The sequence below is a fragment of the Oncorhynchus mykiss genome, chromosome 24, assembly GCF_013265735.2.
Source record: "Oncorhynchus mykiss isolate Arlee chromosome 24, USDA_OmykA_1.1, whole genome shotgun sequence".
NCBI classification, from domain to species: Eukaryota; Metazoa; Chordata; class Actinopteri; order Salmoniformes; family Salmonidae; genus Oncorhynchus; species Oncorhynchus mykiss.
The window spans coordinates 6,915,143-6,933,543 of NC_048588.1; the positions used below are offsets into that span (position 1 = coordinate 6,915,143).

Below are 18,401 nucleotides of genomic sequence, written 5' to 3' on the forward strand. Positions count from 1 at the left end.
TTATTTTCTTAAAATGCGATTTTAAATTTAACCCTAACCTTAACCATACTTATACCGAACCCTAATCTTAAGTTAAGATTTTAAAAAGCCATTTTTTACCTCATGAATTTTTAAATTATAGCTAATTTTGTGGCTGTGGTAACTAGGCGAATTCCTGTGCCAAGGAAGGACACTCACAATTGTGCTCGTAGCCTACGTTGTGTATGGTTGTGGTCCATGCGTGTTCACGCCCGTGACGCAGTCACAGAGAAAGACCTTCGCAGCAATATAGCAGCATCCTCAGCACCATTGCTGTTCTCATTTAGCTGAACCGCGAGGAAAAGCTTGAGATAATCAAAAAGGATTGTTTTGAGGTAAGATGAATATCATTCATGCATATACGATTCTAATTATTATATTTTGTTTGATAAAAATGTATTTGCTTCCTGTGTTTTTCACAGCATGTGTGTTTGTCTTGATACCGAGCCTAGAAAGATGGATGCTCTGAAAACACTGTTCCATGAAATCTTACAGGCTGGTGTTTTTTTTCCGCCCATTTTATCATATAAGCGCAAACATAAGACATCGGCCCATATATTATGCGTCTTCTCATTGTTATTGGATCGAATGAATAGTTTCACATGTGATCTGTAAAATCCTCCTCCAGCATATTTCTCATTGTTTGTCAACGGGGCGTTATTTCTCGTTTTTTTTCTCCATTTTATCATGCACGTTGTAGAGCAATGCAATATGCACATTTTGTGTTATTGCTCATTGCAACACTAATATATTGTTTTTATTTATAGCCAATGACTCAAACATACAAGCTCTGGCCTATTGTTTTTGACAAATTCAGTAGGATGGCATTAGTGTGACCCAGCCAAATGGTAAAATGCTATTCATTCCATTACAATAGGTATTGAATAGAAGATCAAAATCTGTAAGGTTTGTTGCACCTGCTTTTCCTCATATTTTGCTATCTGAATGTATTTGCCTCCAGGTTTTACACATCTTGTTGACTCATATGAGCACTGTTGCATAAGACTTAGTCATATACAGTACTCGATTTCATTAAAACAAATAATATGCTCTTGCTAATTATACATCACATTTATTCCAGTGAAAATGCTGTCTGTGACTGAGACTTCATTCATAAAAGACACTACTGTCAGATCAGGGCTAGGAACTAAGAGGATGATGGCTGCCATTACTGGACTCTGTTAGTAGAATAGTCATAATTGGTGACAGGTATTGCACAGCACAGGTATAGTTATCTACCAGTCATCGGACCCTATATCTTGGATAGCCTTTGTTTCAACATAATCCTTTTGAGATGTCAGGAAACTTGTTGTATCACCCATTCTGCAGTGGCTATTGATTCAGCGGCAGATCATGGGAAGCACTTAAGAATGTATATAACTAAAGGAAGAAATCAAAGTAAAATGTAGGAGCTCGTGGGTAAGGTAACGCAGGGACATTTGCTCCCAAATCATCCAGGCTATGATATCTCTTGACTATGTATCCATGTTATGTTTCCATATCCAAACACGACTAGGAACTCCCTCGATATGATGCAACTGAAGGAAACGGGCGACTCGTGGAGTATCAGGAGGATGGTATCTGCCTGAGTGGGGGTTGTTCATTTGGCTTTGAGTCTGTATCACAGCAGAATCGGTCTCTGTTAATGCAGTTACCCCAACACGGAACCCAAACCGGCTGCGCACGTGCGCCATCGTGCAGAAATGTATTTTGTCCCCCCACACCAAAAGCAATCACGACACGCAGGTTAAAATATCAAAACAAACTCTTTATGGCTAGTTAGCTTGCACTTGCTAGCTAATTTGTCCTATTTAGCTGGCTTGCTGTTGCTAGCTAATTTGTCCTGGGATATAAACATTGAGTTGTTATTTTACCTGAAATGCACAAGGTCCTCTACTCCGCCAATTAATCCACACATAAAACAGTCAACCGAATCATTTCTAGTCATCTCTCTTCCTTCCAGGCCTTTTCTTCTCTTGACTTTATATTGCGATTGGCAACTTTCATAAATAAGGTGTATTACCGCCACTGACCTCGTTTGTCTTTCAGTCACCCACGTGGGTATAACCAATGAGGAGATGGCACATGTGTATCTGCTTCTATAAACCAATGAGGAGATGGGAGAGGCAGGACTTGCTGCGCGATCTGCGTCAGAAATAAAACTGATTTCTATTTTAGCCCTTGGCAACGCAGACGCTCGTTGGCGCGCACGAGCAGTGTGGTTGCAATAATTGAATAACATAGATTTCTACCTTTATTTTGCAATGTGTGTGGTCAGCCTGTAAGCGTAATGAAAACAGCACAGACCACTGTATGGCCTCTGTTTTGCCTCACTGTTTGACCCGATAATGCTTGAGTTGGTAGACTGATACAATAGCACAGCTGCGCAATAGGATAAGGCTTTTACTGATTGTGTGATGAGCTCTCTCTCTGTCTCTCTTTCTTCTCTCTCTCTGGACTTCTTTCAAAATCCTAAAGGATTAGCAGAGGCACGGATGGACAATATAGTCTGTGTATTAGATTACTTGGCAGCATAATCATTTTCAGGCCGGATGGATCTGTTTTAGATACATGTGGCGTGCTCGCCGTGCAGTCAGACTTTGGAGGAAGCAGCCCTTGGACGTGACAAAAAAGACCCAGTGAATAATTTACGCTATCATAGACTGTTCCCATTTCAATGTTGGGATAAACCGTTTCTCAGTTGTGTTCTTTAAGGGGTGTTTATGATAAATACATATAGCTTATTCTCTGACCCTAGATTGAACATTTATTTCACGGTGGAAATCCAGTCAGGCCATGTCAACGTAATAGGCTAAAGGGTCCATTGTGTTGTATATAAATTGCATTAGCATTGACATCCTGATACTATAAGGCTTTTACATAGATGTTTTACTGTTTGTTCAGCAGCCCCTCAGAAATGAGTGCTGCAATGTCCAACACATACTGTACAGTGCATGCATCACCTGATTTCCCATAGTCAGAACGGATGTGCAAAATCTGCTGCTGCATATACTATTTGGAAAATATAGCTCAGCCCTTTAGCTATGTCCAGGACAATGATGGACATTAAGACTTAGTATTAGCTTGCACTGACATGGTACAACAATTAGACTGCCTGTTAGCCTGTCTGCTCTCTGAGTCTCCTCATCTCTTGTCAGTAAGTGCAGTTATCAGTGAGTCACTACTGACCTTCTCTCACAGGCCCTAGAGCCAAACATAGAGCCTGTCTGCTCTGAGGGTATAGACTTGCCAGAGTAGATAGGCTGCCATGGGAACAAGACTCTTGTAAGCAACTACTTCATGTGACTCTTGGCTGAGTCATAGACGTATGAGAACTGTTCAGAGAAACCTGCGATGGAGCTGTTTGTTCTGTAGTGCCACTCAAGGAATGTTTGTCATCCATCTTGTTTTCCAGGCCCGCCGACGTCTAGCAGAATGACTAAAGAGCAGACTGCCGAGGTGGAGGAGGAGGCCCAGCCTGCCTCTGAGTACCAGAGCCCAGTTCACGAGCCCCGGAAGAGGCCCATGGTCCACCCATCTGCCCAGGCCCCCCTCCCCAAAGACTATGGTGGGTCCTAGGCCTCAGGCTCCAGGGCCCGTCTCATAGTAGGAATGCTGATCTAGGATCAGTTTTGCTTTTTAGGTCATAATGAATAAGATTATATAGACAGGAGTGACCTGACCCCAAATCAGCACGTTGGGACGTTTCGTGAATACAGGCCAAGTCCCTTTGTTATAATGCTCCCTACTCAACACTGCTTTATATGTAACAGTGGATTTTGGGCTCTGGGCCATGTGCTGCTGTAGCCTCGGTCCACAAAGAGCCTTTCACCAAGCACAGACCACTGCCTGGTCAAAACAACCTCTGCAGATTCATAGAATCATAATGAAAATATGTAATAAAATGTATATGATCTATAAATAAGTGAACAAGGCCTTTTATGCCATGTTATTGATCCTTTTAGTAGACGAATTTTGACTTTGGGGCTGTTATATGCAAACAGTATGGTATTGCTGGACACTTAATGCCAATGAATGTAAGTGGTTTCTGCAGGCTAAAATGATGTGAAGCTTTTTATTTCAGTTTGCCCACAAGCTTCAATGCATTTATTATGATGGTGTATTATAAAAACAAAGTAAGATCAATTGTGTTCCCACTTCAGTAGGGCTTCAATCTACCACATCCTGCTTTTAGAAACGGTGCTTTTACACAGGACAGAATTATTGGACGTCCCACAGAGAACTCCATAAGTAATTAAATAGAGTGCACTAACAGGCCTACTGTAAAATACAACCCAAAATATATGTATATTTTGTAATAATAAAAAAAACATGATATTTAATATCACACATTCAGAATGAGTCAATATGCTGTCTGACAAAGAACAAAAAAATAGCAAGAGAGGCACATGTAATACTGATTTGATGAGGAGGATAATTATCTTGTTGGCATTCCCTACCCTTCCAGTCTTCACATTCTTTGACCCAAATGATCCTGCGTGTCTGGAGATCCTGCTGGATCCGCGCACCAGCATCCCAGAGCTGTTTGCCATCATCCGTCAGTGGGTCCCACAGGTCCAGCACAAGATCGACCTCATCGGAAACGAGGTGAGTTACTACAGGCCTGAATACAGCTCAGACACAACACTGGAGGCCACAAAAAAATCTTAACTCAGTGGCTCATGGATCTGCACCACATTCATACCCACACATGCCGTCCGAGCCGGCCCTAACCATTTGTTGGGGGGGGGCCCTAACTTGCGAGCAAAACATTTTGCTGCTCTTGACAGCGGAAAGGAACAATTGACGTTTTAAAGTACATTTCCTCCAATTCTACACATTTTACCATAGGGCATATACAAAATATTAGTTATAAAGCAAGTTTGCTGCTGTTCTACAGAATTTGCCATGGGGCGGAGAGAAGATTTAGCAATTGTATAACTCATTTAATGCAATTCTAAACATTGTGCCATAGGGTGGAGAGAAATGTTTGCAGTTTTTAATGTGATATTTGAATGAGAGTGACTAACAAAATCAATGGGGGCCACCCAGTTGGTAATTCGGCTATGATTAATACAAGTTTAGATAGCTGGTTAGACTAATTTACTGATCTAAAAAATGTTAGCTGACATGGGCTAGTTGAGAGACTGTCCAACTGACATAGCAGGAGAAAAATTGCTGATGCACAACCAAATTTGCACCTTGTGTATTCTAATATTGTAACTCTCAACAATAAGTTGAGATCCCGACTGAGTTCCTTTTATGGACATTTTTCCGCGAGCCTACAAAAGAGGCGGGACGCCAGATGCCCATCCCTGGCCTACAAAGTTGAATTTGGCGTTTCACAAGGCTCTGTGCTTGGACCCATATAATTGTTTTCTTTACTTCTACTGTACATAACAGACAGAGTATATTACTGCATAGTGCAGCAAAGATACAGGTCTCCAACCAAAATACAATACACACAGGAAACAAAATTCACCATGCAGTCAGTAGTTGAAGAGAACATGGAAACGCTCATCAACATAATGTAACACACAACAATGCACACCTTTTAGCTCAAATTCATTGAAATCTCATGAACAATATCAATGTATTAAATCCCTTACTATCTAAAGAGCAGTGACCTTTCAGCTGCATGCAACCTTCTAGAGTTGGTCACCATCACCACATGCTGCATTTGCAGTAAGGAGAGAAGTCCATTGGTCTGTGCTCAGCTTGCTGCTCTGCTCGTGCTCTTCAGAGCTGCCAACAGGGCAGACGCATCAAGTTCCTTGATCCCTGGAGGAATGCAGTCGATGCAGGCCTAGTAATTGTGTTGTTCGACCGCTCTTTGTGGTGAACTCCTGCGGCTCTGAGCCGGTCAGCAGCGGTACACTGTTGTTGTTGGCCAAGGTCCTGCTAGAAGATTACAGACTCGTTATCACACTAACCTCAACGTTGGTAAGGCTCCACAAAGATAACCCATTAAGGCACAAGGCAAGCCTAAGATGAGTATTTCCCAGTTCCATGCCCATACACAGTATGTGCTGTTGAATAAGCATGTGTATGTGTATGGGCATGGGATTGGGAAATACTCATCTTATGTTTGTCTTGTGCCTTAATGGGTTGTCTTATATTGGGATCTGTATTGTGGGAGGCTTGGTGGCTTTGGCTTCTGTTGGAGGCATGACTTACACAACCCCTTGGGGCACTTTAGCAAAGTTGAAGCTTTACTAGTGAACTTTTCACAAACACCTTCTTACTAAGGATGTTGTCATGTAAGGTGTAGGTTATGTTTCAGTCGATTCCCTTTTATATTGCTGTTGCTCAGATGAAAGTGCACAGCTTTAGCTCAGGACCAACCATTACTGCAGTGTGAGTAGTGTTAATGTGACCATGGGAGTAGGAACTCTCATAACCCTGAGGGGGAAGAGTGATGAGGGTGGGATGTGAATCAACATAAAGTATGCATACTTCAAGTTTCAGACTCATTTCCTAATCCCGCCCTACTGTCTTGGAGAGAGGGAAGATATGCCCCATAAAAACACATGTACACACACCAAGCAAATACACACTCTTAGTTAACTCGGTTTCCTCTTAGCCTTGCAGCGTTAGTGTTAGGATTGATCGTAAAGTCAGCCTCAGTTCCTGGGTGTCCCCTGGGACTCCATGATGGCTGTGATTGATGGCTGAGATAATAGGGTCTTTCCATTACCCAAACAGGCTCTGCACTAAGACAGACTCTAAATCAGACCAGGCTGTCAGAAATGGGCAAAGAACCACTCTGCTGCACTCTCAGTAAACAACCTCAGCCCTCTGGCAAATAGTCAATGTCTTTTTGACAGTATTTGAGAGTATTTTCATTAACAGAGCATTGACTTATCTGCAAAAGGCTTATGTGGATGCTTTTGCTCCAATCAAATCAGGAACGCACCTGATTAAACCTAACAAAGTCCTAAATGAAGTCGAATCAGGAGTGTATGGCTTTGGCACATACAGATTGGCCACCGCTTCTTAACAAGCTACTTGGACAGTAAGAATTTCCACCAATATCAGTTACTAGCCCCAAATTCATTTTCGACAATGTTAGCCTCGTGTTAGCATTGTAGCTACAGGGACCCATCTTACAGAATCCATGTTGAATCATGAAAGTGTGCATGGTGGTGTCCTCATTAAGCCTCAGGAGAGGACTTGTCTGATAATATCTTGTTCATTCAGTTGGACTACATGCCTCTGTATGAAATGGCATAGTCTCAGGGCTTGAGGAGAGTGTGCTCATTTCGTCTCTCTTGATTGACACGGGTGGATATTGAACTGTCCCGAGATAGTTGCTAGTCCAGTTCAGGAATCAGGATGGGTCCTTTTTCACCTGTCACTCGACACCCGTCACTGCTGTCTGCTGGCACTAGAGGAGAGAGCTAATTAACTGGAGTTTCACTGCATCTTCAAATCTTCACCGTTGGGAATATGGCTTTACATAGCACATCTGACACTCAGCGAGACATTGATGGAGGTTATTCGACGTTGTAAAGGGTGCCATGAATAGTTTGCTGTTATCTCCCATTGGTACTGTTTCCAATGTACCGAGTACAAGCTTAGATATTCAGTTGAAACAGCATAGTTAATGAATGCCACTTCCAGTAACGACTGCCATCATTTCAATATTTGTCTCCCTCAAATGTTTTACCTATCCAAAATGGCTGCCGGTTCCTCATGTAGATGGATGCTACTCAGCAAGGACAGCCTCTGATGAAGTTGCAATGCAGTGGAAATGAATGTGGCGCTTAATTCATGACACAGCAGGAAGCCATCCTCACCTTCCCCATCATTAGAGTTCACTAACACGCCTTCTGTGCTATTTGGGTGTGAATGGCTCATCCTGCTAATGTGTCTACGCTAAGCACAGGGAGCATCACTCAGAGAGATGAGAGGCTATGGCCCTGGGGTGGTGTGGTCTGTATGTGTGAGTGATGACTGGCCTTAGTGTTTCATAGTGTTTTAAAGGCATCTGATAGTACTGCTCTCTCTGCCATTCCCCTAGCCTCTCGCTCTCTCTTTTCACTGAACAGTCCTTGTCTCCTCTCAGATCTTGAAGCGCGGTTGCCATGTCAACGACCGTGACGGACTGACAGACATGACCTTGCTCCACTACAGTTGCAAAGCCGGGGCCCATGGAGTCGGTGAGACTCTCAAACAAACTCTCAACTGATTGTTCATTTCAAATGTCTGAATCCTTAATAAAGCTTTCATAAAAAAGTGTTTTTAGTTTAAGATTCAGTGCAGTTTTACTGTAGTTTCCTACAAATGTTGTCCATCTTGTGACCCCGTCCAGGTGACCCTGCCGCTGCCCTCAGGCTGTCCAATCAGCTAATTTCCCTGGGGGCAGACGTGAGTCTCCGCAGCCGCTGGACCAACATGAACGCCCTGCACTACGCAGCCTACTTCGACGTGCCAGAGCTGATTCGCATTCTCCTCAAGGCCTCCAAACCCCGAGGTGAGTAGCGTCAACACAACCCATGAAGTCTACCTAGCCAACTAACAACATAGTCAGTCCTCTGGAGCTGTTGGAGACTAATAAACCTCTCCAAACACTCCCCAGACGACTTCCCTCACCCTGTTCGCACACTCACTCACTGTATACACACACACACTCGCTGTATACACACACACACTCGCACTCCAAAGCTCCTGCTTGGACCCGTCTTGTCAGTTCTAGCATGCTCCTGGTGTACGTCCTGTATGTTCCTGTATTTCTCCTCCCTCCTCTCTCTGGACTTCCAACCAGAACTAACACTGCATCCAGCCCCTACCAGCATTGACCCAAGGCCATTTCATTAACTCCTACATTGATTTATCATCGCTCCACCACACCTGACCATTGATTGTGGCCGTTTTGTCTCAATTGTTATTCTCCTGCCTACAGACCATGGGGCTCAAGCACAACACGAGACTCCTAAGAGATTAAATTGGCAATGCTTTCAGGGACCCCTAGGAGAAGGAATTGGCTTACGCTTTTAGAATAAAACTAAGACAATAGGTGACGTTGGCTTTACAATTCAGATTGATTTGATCTGAACCTGGTTGTACTGTCTCTGTAGTGCTGAATTCCACCTGTAGTGACTTCCACCATGGCACAGCCCTGCACATCGCTGCCTCCAACCTGTGTCTGGGATCAGTCCAGTGTCTGCTAGAGCATGGAGCCAACCCCACTGTCCGGGTAAGAGCACTATTGACTAGACCTCTCTTTTGTACGTCTCTTTCTCATGTTAACTAACTACAAACAGAAATGATGAAATTGAATATGGCATATACACTCACTGGATAGTTTATTAGGTGCTTGATCGCTCCTACAGACAGTGAGTCTTATGGCCTGCTATATAAAGCAGGCAGACAGGCATCAAGGCATTCAGTAACTGTTGGATTGAACATTAGAATGGGCAAAACAAGTGACCTAAACGACTTCGAGTGTGGTACGATTGTTGGTGTCAGGCGCGCCGGATCCAGTATCTTAGAAACGGCTGCCCTCCTGGGCTTTTCGCGCACAACAGTGTCTAGGGTTTGCCAAGAATGGTGTTGTGACAATCAAAAACCATCCAGTCAGTAGCTGTCCTGTGGGCGAAAAAAATCTTGTTGATGAGAGATGTCGAAGGAGAGTAGCAAGAATTGTGCAAGCTACACGCTTAGAAAAAAGGGTTCCAAAGTGTTCTTCGGCTGTCCCCATAGGAGAACCCTTTTTTGGTTCCAGGTAGAACCCTTTTGGGTTCCATGTTGAACCCTCTGTAGAAAGGGTTCTACCTGGAACCCTTTAATTTTCTAGATAGCAGCTTTTCCTCTAAGAGTGTAACAGGCGGGCAGCAAACACAGAAATAACACCACAGTACAACAGCGGTGTGCAGAATAGCATCCCGGAATACACAACTCGTCCATCCTTGTCATGGATTGGCTATCGCAGCTGACGACCCTACCGGATTCCACTCCTATCAGCTAAAAACAAGAAGAAGCTGCTCCAGTGGGCACGGGATCACCAACACTGGACAATTGAGGAGTGGACATCGCCTGGAACATGACAGCGAGGTCAGTTCATTTTGAGTGTCCTGGTCAGTCCCCAGACCTCAACCCAGTAGAACATCTTTGGGTTGAAATGAAACGGGCTGTTCGCAGCATGAATGTACCGCTGTCCGATCTGCAGCAACTGCGTGATGCCATCGCGTCAGCATGAACCAACATCCCTGTGGAACTTTTCCGACACCTTGTGGAATTCTCCGAAGAATTCAGGCTGTTCTGAAGGCAAAAGGGGGCCTGACCCGGTACCACAGTATATCGGTGGACCTAATAGAATGGGTGTGCATCTGAGGTTTCATGTCTCTTTGATATGATTTCTTGGTAACTTAAAAGGGAGCTGAACCTCCTGATTTGGCCTCGTTTTTCACCTTGGTCATTAAGAAACAACTTCATAAGAAATAACTATTTTGTGTGTGTTTGCACGTGGCAAGCAGTCTTTGGTTTGTACATTCACTCTCTCAAAACAGTACACGGTTACAGTCACTCACCCTTCTAGATAACGTGGAACAGTCTAACAGGCCTTGAAGTCGCTTAGGAAAGCTATTGCTTTTTTTTGCCAAATTCTTTCACCAATTAGCTTTAGTCAGCTGGTGTGCGACCGTGGCAAGTTGGTTTGACATTTGATAGCTCTGGGGCTTGTTAGGGACCATAAATAATTTACACAATGTAAATGGCGCAGTATTATTTATGTTGCCCACCTTTTAGTTGTCTCATGAAATTATTTCAATATTTGTATTTGAATTTCTACAATTTATAGTTGGTTTGAGGTTGTTAGATCATTGAAATTTGGAGCTATTGGCATTTAAAAATATTGTCCCATGTACATTGTGTAATTTACTGATGTCCCTAACTAGCCCCATAGGGCTATCGAATGTCAAACCAAATTGACCATGGACATTATGATCAGGTCTCATGCAGCTGTGCGCTGAATTGATGATTACTTGGGTGCTGCCAGCTGTAGGCATGTGGGCAGGCTTGAAATAAACCCAACCAAAGCTAAACTGTTACAGTACCCTTTTATTCTGTGACATACACTTTATTTCTATCATTTCGCAAATCTCAGACTGACTTTATGACCAAAACTATCCTATTTAGACTTTGTAGTCAATTTTGACAGTATAATAAATGTTTATGGCTCATATCAATGCCACATAGACCATTTTCAAAATGAGAAGTTGCTTTTTAGGGGCAGTCGCTCTTTAAAAACACTGTTTCAGATCAAACAGATTCTGGTTCTGTTTTATGTGGGGATGACTTCGACACAAATATGGCAATTTATTTCTGATGTCCCTTTCTCTCTCCCTTTTTCTCTCCCTCCCCTCCCTCCTTCTCTGTCTCGCTCTCTGACAGAATGATAAGGGCCAGGGGCCGGCCGAGGTGGTCCCTGACCCCATGGACATGACTCTGGACAAAGCAGAGGCGGCCATGGTGGCAAAAGAGCTGAAGCAGCTGCTGCTGGACTCTGTGCCACTCAGCTGCAACCTGCCCCGCGCCACCCTGCTCAACTACGACAACATCCCTGGCAACCTCATGCTCACCTCCATCGGCCTGAAACTGGGCGACCGTGTGGTGCTGGACGACATGAAGGTGTGTGTGTGCGGTTTGTCAGGATTGGGAGGCAAAGGGTGAGAAATGGGAGCCTCAAAGACTGACAAAAGTGAATTAAAATAAACTGCTGAATTTTGTGAGCACGTTTATGTGCATAAGACCATTGAAATGGCTTTCAATTATCTTTATTATTTTTTATAGTGGCCAGTATGAGGTATCATTCATACTATATGGTGGAGCCCTGCTGCTTGTTGTACTGTGTGAGAAGAGAATGTGAATTCTAGCAAACATTTATTCCCACTTGTGTTAACACGTATAGCTCCCCAAAAAATCGAGCAGTGATGAAATTGACATCTCAGCTCTGCATCACCTGAAGCAGGTGGGTAGCCCTCGACCTGTGTCTACTTGCATAACTGAACACATTTAATCGTGTTTTCAGGTGTATTTCCATGACTGACCGCATTACTGACTGCACTAAACGACGTAGTCTCCCTTGGTGCATTCATTTGGTATTTGCCATGCATCACTAACTGCACTTCAAATGCATTGGAAACCTATGTGTGGCCTACTGTATGTCAGCAACTGGAATCCACTCATTTGCAATGGTGTCCACATACTTTTGTATATATAGTGTATGTCCTACTGACCACAGTATAATCACTTAAAACATGTTATTGTGTTGAGATGGGTAGACTACTAACCATAGCCTAGTCACAGAGCTGGCCAACCCTGTTCCTGGAGAGCTACCCTCCTGAAGGTTTTCGCTCCAACACTAGTAGTAACTAACCTGACTCAGATGATCAACCAGCTAATTATTAGAATGAGGTGCGCTAGATCAGAGTTGGAGCAAAAACCTTCAGGATGGTAGCTCTCCAGGAACAGGGTTGGCCAGGCCTGGGCCCTAGTATCTCAGTAGTAAAGAATGACAGAAAAGTAGCAGATAAGCATGCTGCCCTGGTCTAGAGATGTCTCTGAGACTAGTCCTACCTCAGTGCTGTGGAGAAGTGTTGTTCACCATTTAATCCTGCCTGGTATCACCTTCCATAATAAAAATCGCTTGTTTTGTTTGATGAGCCCCTGTGGGGATCAATAAGGTTAATTCAATTTGATAGTCAAAATCCAATATAAATGTCTCTCCTCCACAGACGGGCACCCTGCGCTTCTGTGGGACCACGGAGTTCGCCAGTGGCCAATGGGTAGGGGTGGAGCTGGACGAGCCAGAGGGCAAGAACGACGGAAGTGTGGGGGGGGTGCGTTACTTCATCTGCCCCCCCAAATTGGGTAACCACCTGTTATTTCACTCACATTTTGGGAATTCTTTCTTAAATCTATTGAAATGCGCTAAGATTCCCCGTGAGAAAAGAGCAAAGAGAAGACTTGATTTCATAACTTTCTTTGTCAGTTTTATGCAGGTTTTATGCAATGCAGGTTTTTTTCAGGGTTTTCTCTAATCACTTCTATTGTCCTGAAGGTATCTTTGCTCCAGTGTCGAAAATCGCCAAAGCTGTTGAGCTGGCCCCCTCCTCTGTCACCTCCACACCCAAGACGCCCCGCATGGACTTCTCCCGCGTCACAGGAAAGAACAAGAAAGAAAAGAAGGAAATAATGGAGAGAGAGAAAGGTACAGGAAAGTGAAAGGGGACACCTAGTCAGTTGTACAACTGAAATGCGGCTTCCACAAAAGAGTTTCCCCATCAAGGACCATGACATTCATTCTCATAGGAGCACAACAAGCCATCTGTTGAATCACAGACTTTATAACACATAAATAACACATGACTCATAGACTTTATAACACACAGCCATATACCACGGGTATGACAAAATATATATTTTTACTGCTCTAATTATGTTGATAACCAGTGTATAATAGCAATAAGGCACCTCAGGGGTTGGTGGTATAAGGCCAATATATCACTCTGCGCTGCGTCGTGTCTAAGAACAGCCCTTAGCCATGATATATTAGCCATATACCACCCCCCCCCCCCCCCCCCGTGCCTTATTGCTTAAAAATAACATGTTAACTAACATTTGATTTCCTCCATCAGCTCTGAGGAAGAAGTCTATGTCCGTGGCCAGTCTGGACCCAGATGGGGTGAAAGTGGAACTTGGAGACCGGGTGCTGGTTGCTGGTGTGAAGCAGGGAATCATACGCTATTACGGAAAGACAGACTTTGCCCCAGGTAGGTCTGCTGGGAAATCAAGTCACTGCAACACTGGTGGTGGTATTTTCAAGAAATGTTTGACAAAGGCTTAGAAATGTTTAATCAAGTTGAACAATTGATGATGTGTGTGTGTCCAGGTTACTGGTTTGGTGTGGAGCTGGAGCAGCCCACAGGAAAGCATGACGGGTCTGTTTTTGGTGTCCGCTACTTCACCTGCCTGCCCAAGTACGGCGTCTTTGCACCCCCGTCTCGCGTACAGAGGTAACATAACACCTATTTTAACACCTGCTTTTTTTTTTTAAATGACCCTAAGATAACGTAACGACTTTATTGATAAGAAAGCATTTTACTGTACAGAACCTGTGGCATAAGCATGTTACTATGCTTATCAGTCATTCTCAGACGAAGAGCGAGACAATATCAAACGTTCTCTGTTGTGATTGTAAAGGTTCATTCTGAACAGACTGACCGTCTTGTACAATACTAAGCACGGCTGTTTAATGATCTCTCAGAATCGGAGGATCAAAGGACGGTCAGAGCGGCGACGGCACGATGGTGAAGAAAGTCCACCAGGTGTCTAGTAAGTATCTACGGTCAAATCCGTCCGGTCATGTTAGCCACCCCGTGTCATCATGTACCTTCTCCTCCCACGTCTGCATTCTATCCAAAGATGTCCTTTGTTTATTCTAGTGAACCAGCCAAAGCGTAAATTCAACGCGGTGAGGTCACCTAAGGACATCACGTCTGAGAGCTCAATATCCAGGTAGAGTCTCTTCTTTTCCCCTCTGTGTTGTCTCTGAGTCAACAAATAGCACCTTAGAAATAAGCTCCTGTTGATGAATATGTCCAGTGACGCGAATCCCTCTCCTCTTCCTCCTGCTCATCCTCTTCCTCAGGTTGCTGTTCTGCTGCTGGTTCCCCTGGATGCTGCGTGCTGAGATGCAGTCCTAACCACCCTCCTCCTTCCTCCTCCTCAACAGATCTACTGCTCTCCTCTTAGTGTCCATCTTTCATTTGTGCTTTTCTCTGGCTGTTGCTGTCAGAATTACAGTAGTGAACCACTGCCCCCCCTCCCCCCTCTCCATTCCCCTTGATTGCAGTCAGTCCTATAGCAAAACCTAGTGCCTTGTATGTTAACTAACATCCTGCATTCCGTTTGTAACACTAATAATGAGACAAAATAATTGTAACTAGAAATCGGGGACACAAACTCTACAAAAGCAACTATCTAATAGATATATTAATTTAGTTTTTGTAAGTTTCTCTATTTTGGTGTTGATTGCTTGTTGTTACCCTGTCAGAAGTTGCCAAAAACCCTTAGACCAGTCAGCCAACTTCTCATGCCATGGAGCTTCTACTAGGGAACCTTTCAAATGACTAAATACATACTGATATACTTTGATTTGCTGCTGCTTCATCCTAATGTCCAGTATTTCAGAGGAGACCAACACATTGTCTGTCGTACTAAAGGGATTGATCCACAAATGTGCAAGTGTGAGTCAAATCGTGTTACTCGATTTATTTTCCCATAAACATGCCTTTTTATTGTGAAAAGATGTGAGATGAATATATGGTCATGTTCTTCTAATGTCATATGTCCTAAAGAAAACAGGGTTTAATATTATTCAGGATTCCTACATCCACTATTTCTCCACTTGCACTCTGAGAATTTTCCCAAATGTGCAATTGGAAATTTGTATATAGTATTGATTTGCTTGTTAATGGGCTTGTGTAATTGTAAAATGCTCACACATGGTCCGAAAATGAAGTTCCTGGTCTCCGGAACTAAAATCTTTGAGAGATCCCTGTTAAATACTAGTTACCAGTTTTAGGAAATGTAATGCTAGCACGTACGTATGTCAATCATAATGTCCCAACTTCATTTCTGAAGGACATCTTTATCTGCACAGATAACTTCTCTACCCTTGAAAGACAATTTTCTAGCAATGGTTTAAATCGTAGTATTATAGACACCTCTATTTGTCCATAACTGGGTCAAATAAGACTTACATAACTTGGTTTTAGGTGTTTATTGCACTTTTGAACCAGTTGGTCTCAGATCCAAGTTCCGTTAACCAAAATAGCTGCTCACCCCAAAATGTAATATCAGGGTAAACCACTTAGGTTAATATTGTTAAAGTTGTTTTCTTTATTGTGTTGCATGAAGTAGCAATAACTTTTGCTTAACTTTAACTTAAAGGTAATGTTAAAAAAAAAGCTTTATTTGCCCACATTTTAAAGTTTTGTTCATAGAAATAGGAAATCTACAGGGGTACCAAAATATACTTGTTCAAGATATGCTTCTTAATAAACTAGTGCCCTCCTCCCCATCTGTAGGTTCCTTGTTGCACCAAAAGTGTTAATCTCAGGCTAAATCTGCACAGACGGAACATCTGCTAGCTCAGTGCTACCACAGTTTACACCCTCTGTTGGCTGTCCTCTCATGCTTCTCTCTCCTTCTCTCTCAAAGTTAGGCTTTGGTACGTTTGTGGGTGTGAGCATTAGGAAAAAAATATGACCGTCTAAACTTGTGTGCGCTTAATGTCAAAATCTATGAGTATGTGCATAAAAACAGCAATATTTAACTGTGTACTTTGCAATGTGGATATGGATAGTGTCTTTTCTCTACTCAACACTATGTAAGAACACCATGAGGAGGAGAGAAAACACCTGAACTTCCTCCTGCACTCTCTGAACACCGTTGTGAACATCCTGTGTTAACAGCACTGCGGAACAACGACAAAAATACTCATTATCAGGAAGTGTCTAAATACTCTTGCACCATGTCGTTTTCCGAAGTCGCCCCTTTTAAAATGTGGCACTGAGCAATGTGGAACTGAACGCAACAATGCGTGGTTGTTTTTGATATTGCTAGTGTAAAGTTATGACTAGGTCTGTAAGAGAGCCGCTGAACAACAAGGATACTACGAGGGAATCAGCTTCAGCTTCATTTGATCTGAATAAGGGAGATGAGTATATCCAGTTTGAGAGAAACTCATCCTCAAAGTAATTTAATGGGATACTTAAGAACCTGTGGCATTTGGAACTGTTCTCCTTTTTTATTTAATTGAATTACTATCTCAACACAAAATGTTGCAAACTTTATCAGGACAGCTCGCTTTGTTAAAATCCTATGTTAGCCAAGAAAGGCTAAAATTATACTGTGTCAAGAAGGACTGTGAGTTTCTTTACTAGTAGATAACAAACAAATCCTCGCCCCATACTGAAGTGCTTGATAATGAGTACGAACACATCAGAAGGTCTTGTCTTTACTACCTATGCTGGAAAAATGTCATTAGAAATAAGTATAGCGTGCAACATTGTTCATACTTACTACATGGTTGAGTTCAATAGTTGGTTGACTGGCAGATTTTATGCTCAAGAAAAGTCGTTTGATGCCAAGATTGACCAAAATGGTGTAGTTATTGCCTCGATGTTACACTCTGGTAGCATAATGTGTACCATAATATGCCAGTAGATGTCACTAATGTGTTACTTTGTTATCATCTACAACTAACAACTTGACAAGAATCTACGTTAATGAGTCCTCTCTTCAAATGTTATGTTCATTCGAGGACACAATGAACATGTATGTAATCTTATTAAGTGGTGTACTGTCATTATATATAAAAAAATATATATATAAAAAAACATGTTATTCTAAAACTCTATCTCAACAATGGTTAATTTTCTTCATAGACATGTCGTTGCAGTTTGTTCAAAATATATTTTGATAATTTCACTAAGTGTACTTTTATTTTCCAGTTTTCCAGTGTGTTGGTGTCTGTGTCCAAAAATAGTTAATTAACTGGGGTGTGGGGGTGTACTGTTGGATTTATTATAGTGTCATGAATAATATTCATTGCATGCTCTTTATTTGCTGAAAGTTTCTTTTTACGATGGTGTATCTCAGCATGAAAATGCTTATAATTACAACTCTGACTATGAATCTAATAAAAGTTGATGTTGTTTTCTACATTTGCTGTTGCTTTGCTTTTGTTCAAACAACTTTAGAGATAAATCACTCAGACACTTACTGTAATTGCTCGAATGTGCATTTATTGCAGGTCTAACAATTAAATTTAGTTTTTACATTAAATGCCCACGATGAATTGCTATCTGGGGATATTTACGCGTTGTGAGTGGGCCTAAAGGCGTATGAACTCAAGTGAACATAAATTAGTGTAAAGAAATCATATGTTCTTGTTATCATCAGAGGAATCATGAGAAGCTGTTTCCCTGGAAGCTGCGCTTGTTGTAGACTGTTGGCCGGTGGCCTTGGTGCCGCTCTTCTGCCTCTTTCGGCGCGCACGACGGTTTTTGAACCATACCTAGAGAAATAGAACAAATGATGTCAAGTCCAGAAAAGAACTTGTAACTTAAACAGTTACACAACCACTTTTCTAAAAGCAAAGGTATCCTTCTCTTACCCTAACACTTTCCTCCGTGAGGCCCATGTTCCTGGCTAGTTCAGCCCGTGCCTCGACGCCGGGGTAATTCGTTTGTTCGAACAGCTGATCCAGTTGTTTGGTCTGGCTGTCCGTGAACACTGTGCGCATTCTGCCCCGATTTATTTGGTTTCCACCTTGGTTCAAGTAAGCGCACAGAGGCTGAGACCCTGAGATT

At 42.7% G+C, this 18,401-nt stretch overlaps 1 protein-coding gene across 2 annotated transcripts; it reads left to right on the forward strand.

The window, feature by feature from the left end:
- Window positions 1-200: 200 nt before the first annotated feature.
- On the forward strand, window positions 201-17,753 carry LOC110503608 (CAP-Gly domain-containing linker protein 3). Of its 2 annotated transcripts, XM_021582027.2 has the most exons (15): window positions 201-353; window positions 3,434-3,586; window positions 4,487-4,626; window positions 8,087-8,180; window positions 8,333-8,494; window positions 9,099-9,217; window positions 11,413-11,649; window positions 11,930-11,989; window positions 12,756-12,891; window positions 13,082-13,231; window positions 13,659-13,793; window positions 13,913-14,036; window positions 14,288-14,355; window positions 14,466-14,538; window positions 14,672-17,753. In XM_021582027.2, exons 2-15 carry the CDS (start codon window positions 3,454-3,456, stop codon window positions 14,724-14,726), a joined length of 1,686 nt encoding a protein of 561 aa, XP_021437702.1. In that variant the 5' UTR covers window positions 201-353; window positions 3,434-3,453; the 3' UTR covers window positions 14,727-17,753. The 2 variants fall into 2 exon arrangements, with proteins under 2 accessions (XP_021437702.1, XP_021437703.1); XM_021582028.2 differs by lacking the exon at window positions 11,930-11,989.
- The last annotated feature ends 648 nt before the right edge of the window (window positions 17,754-18,401 follow it).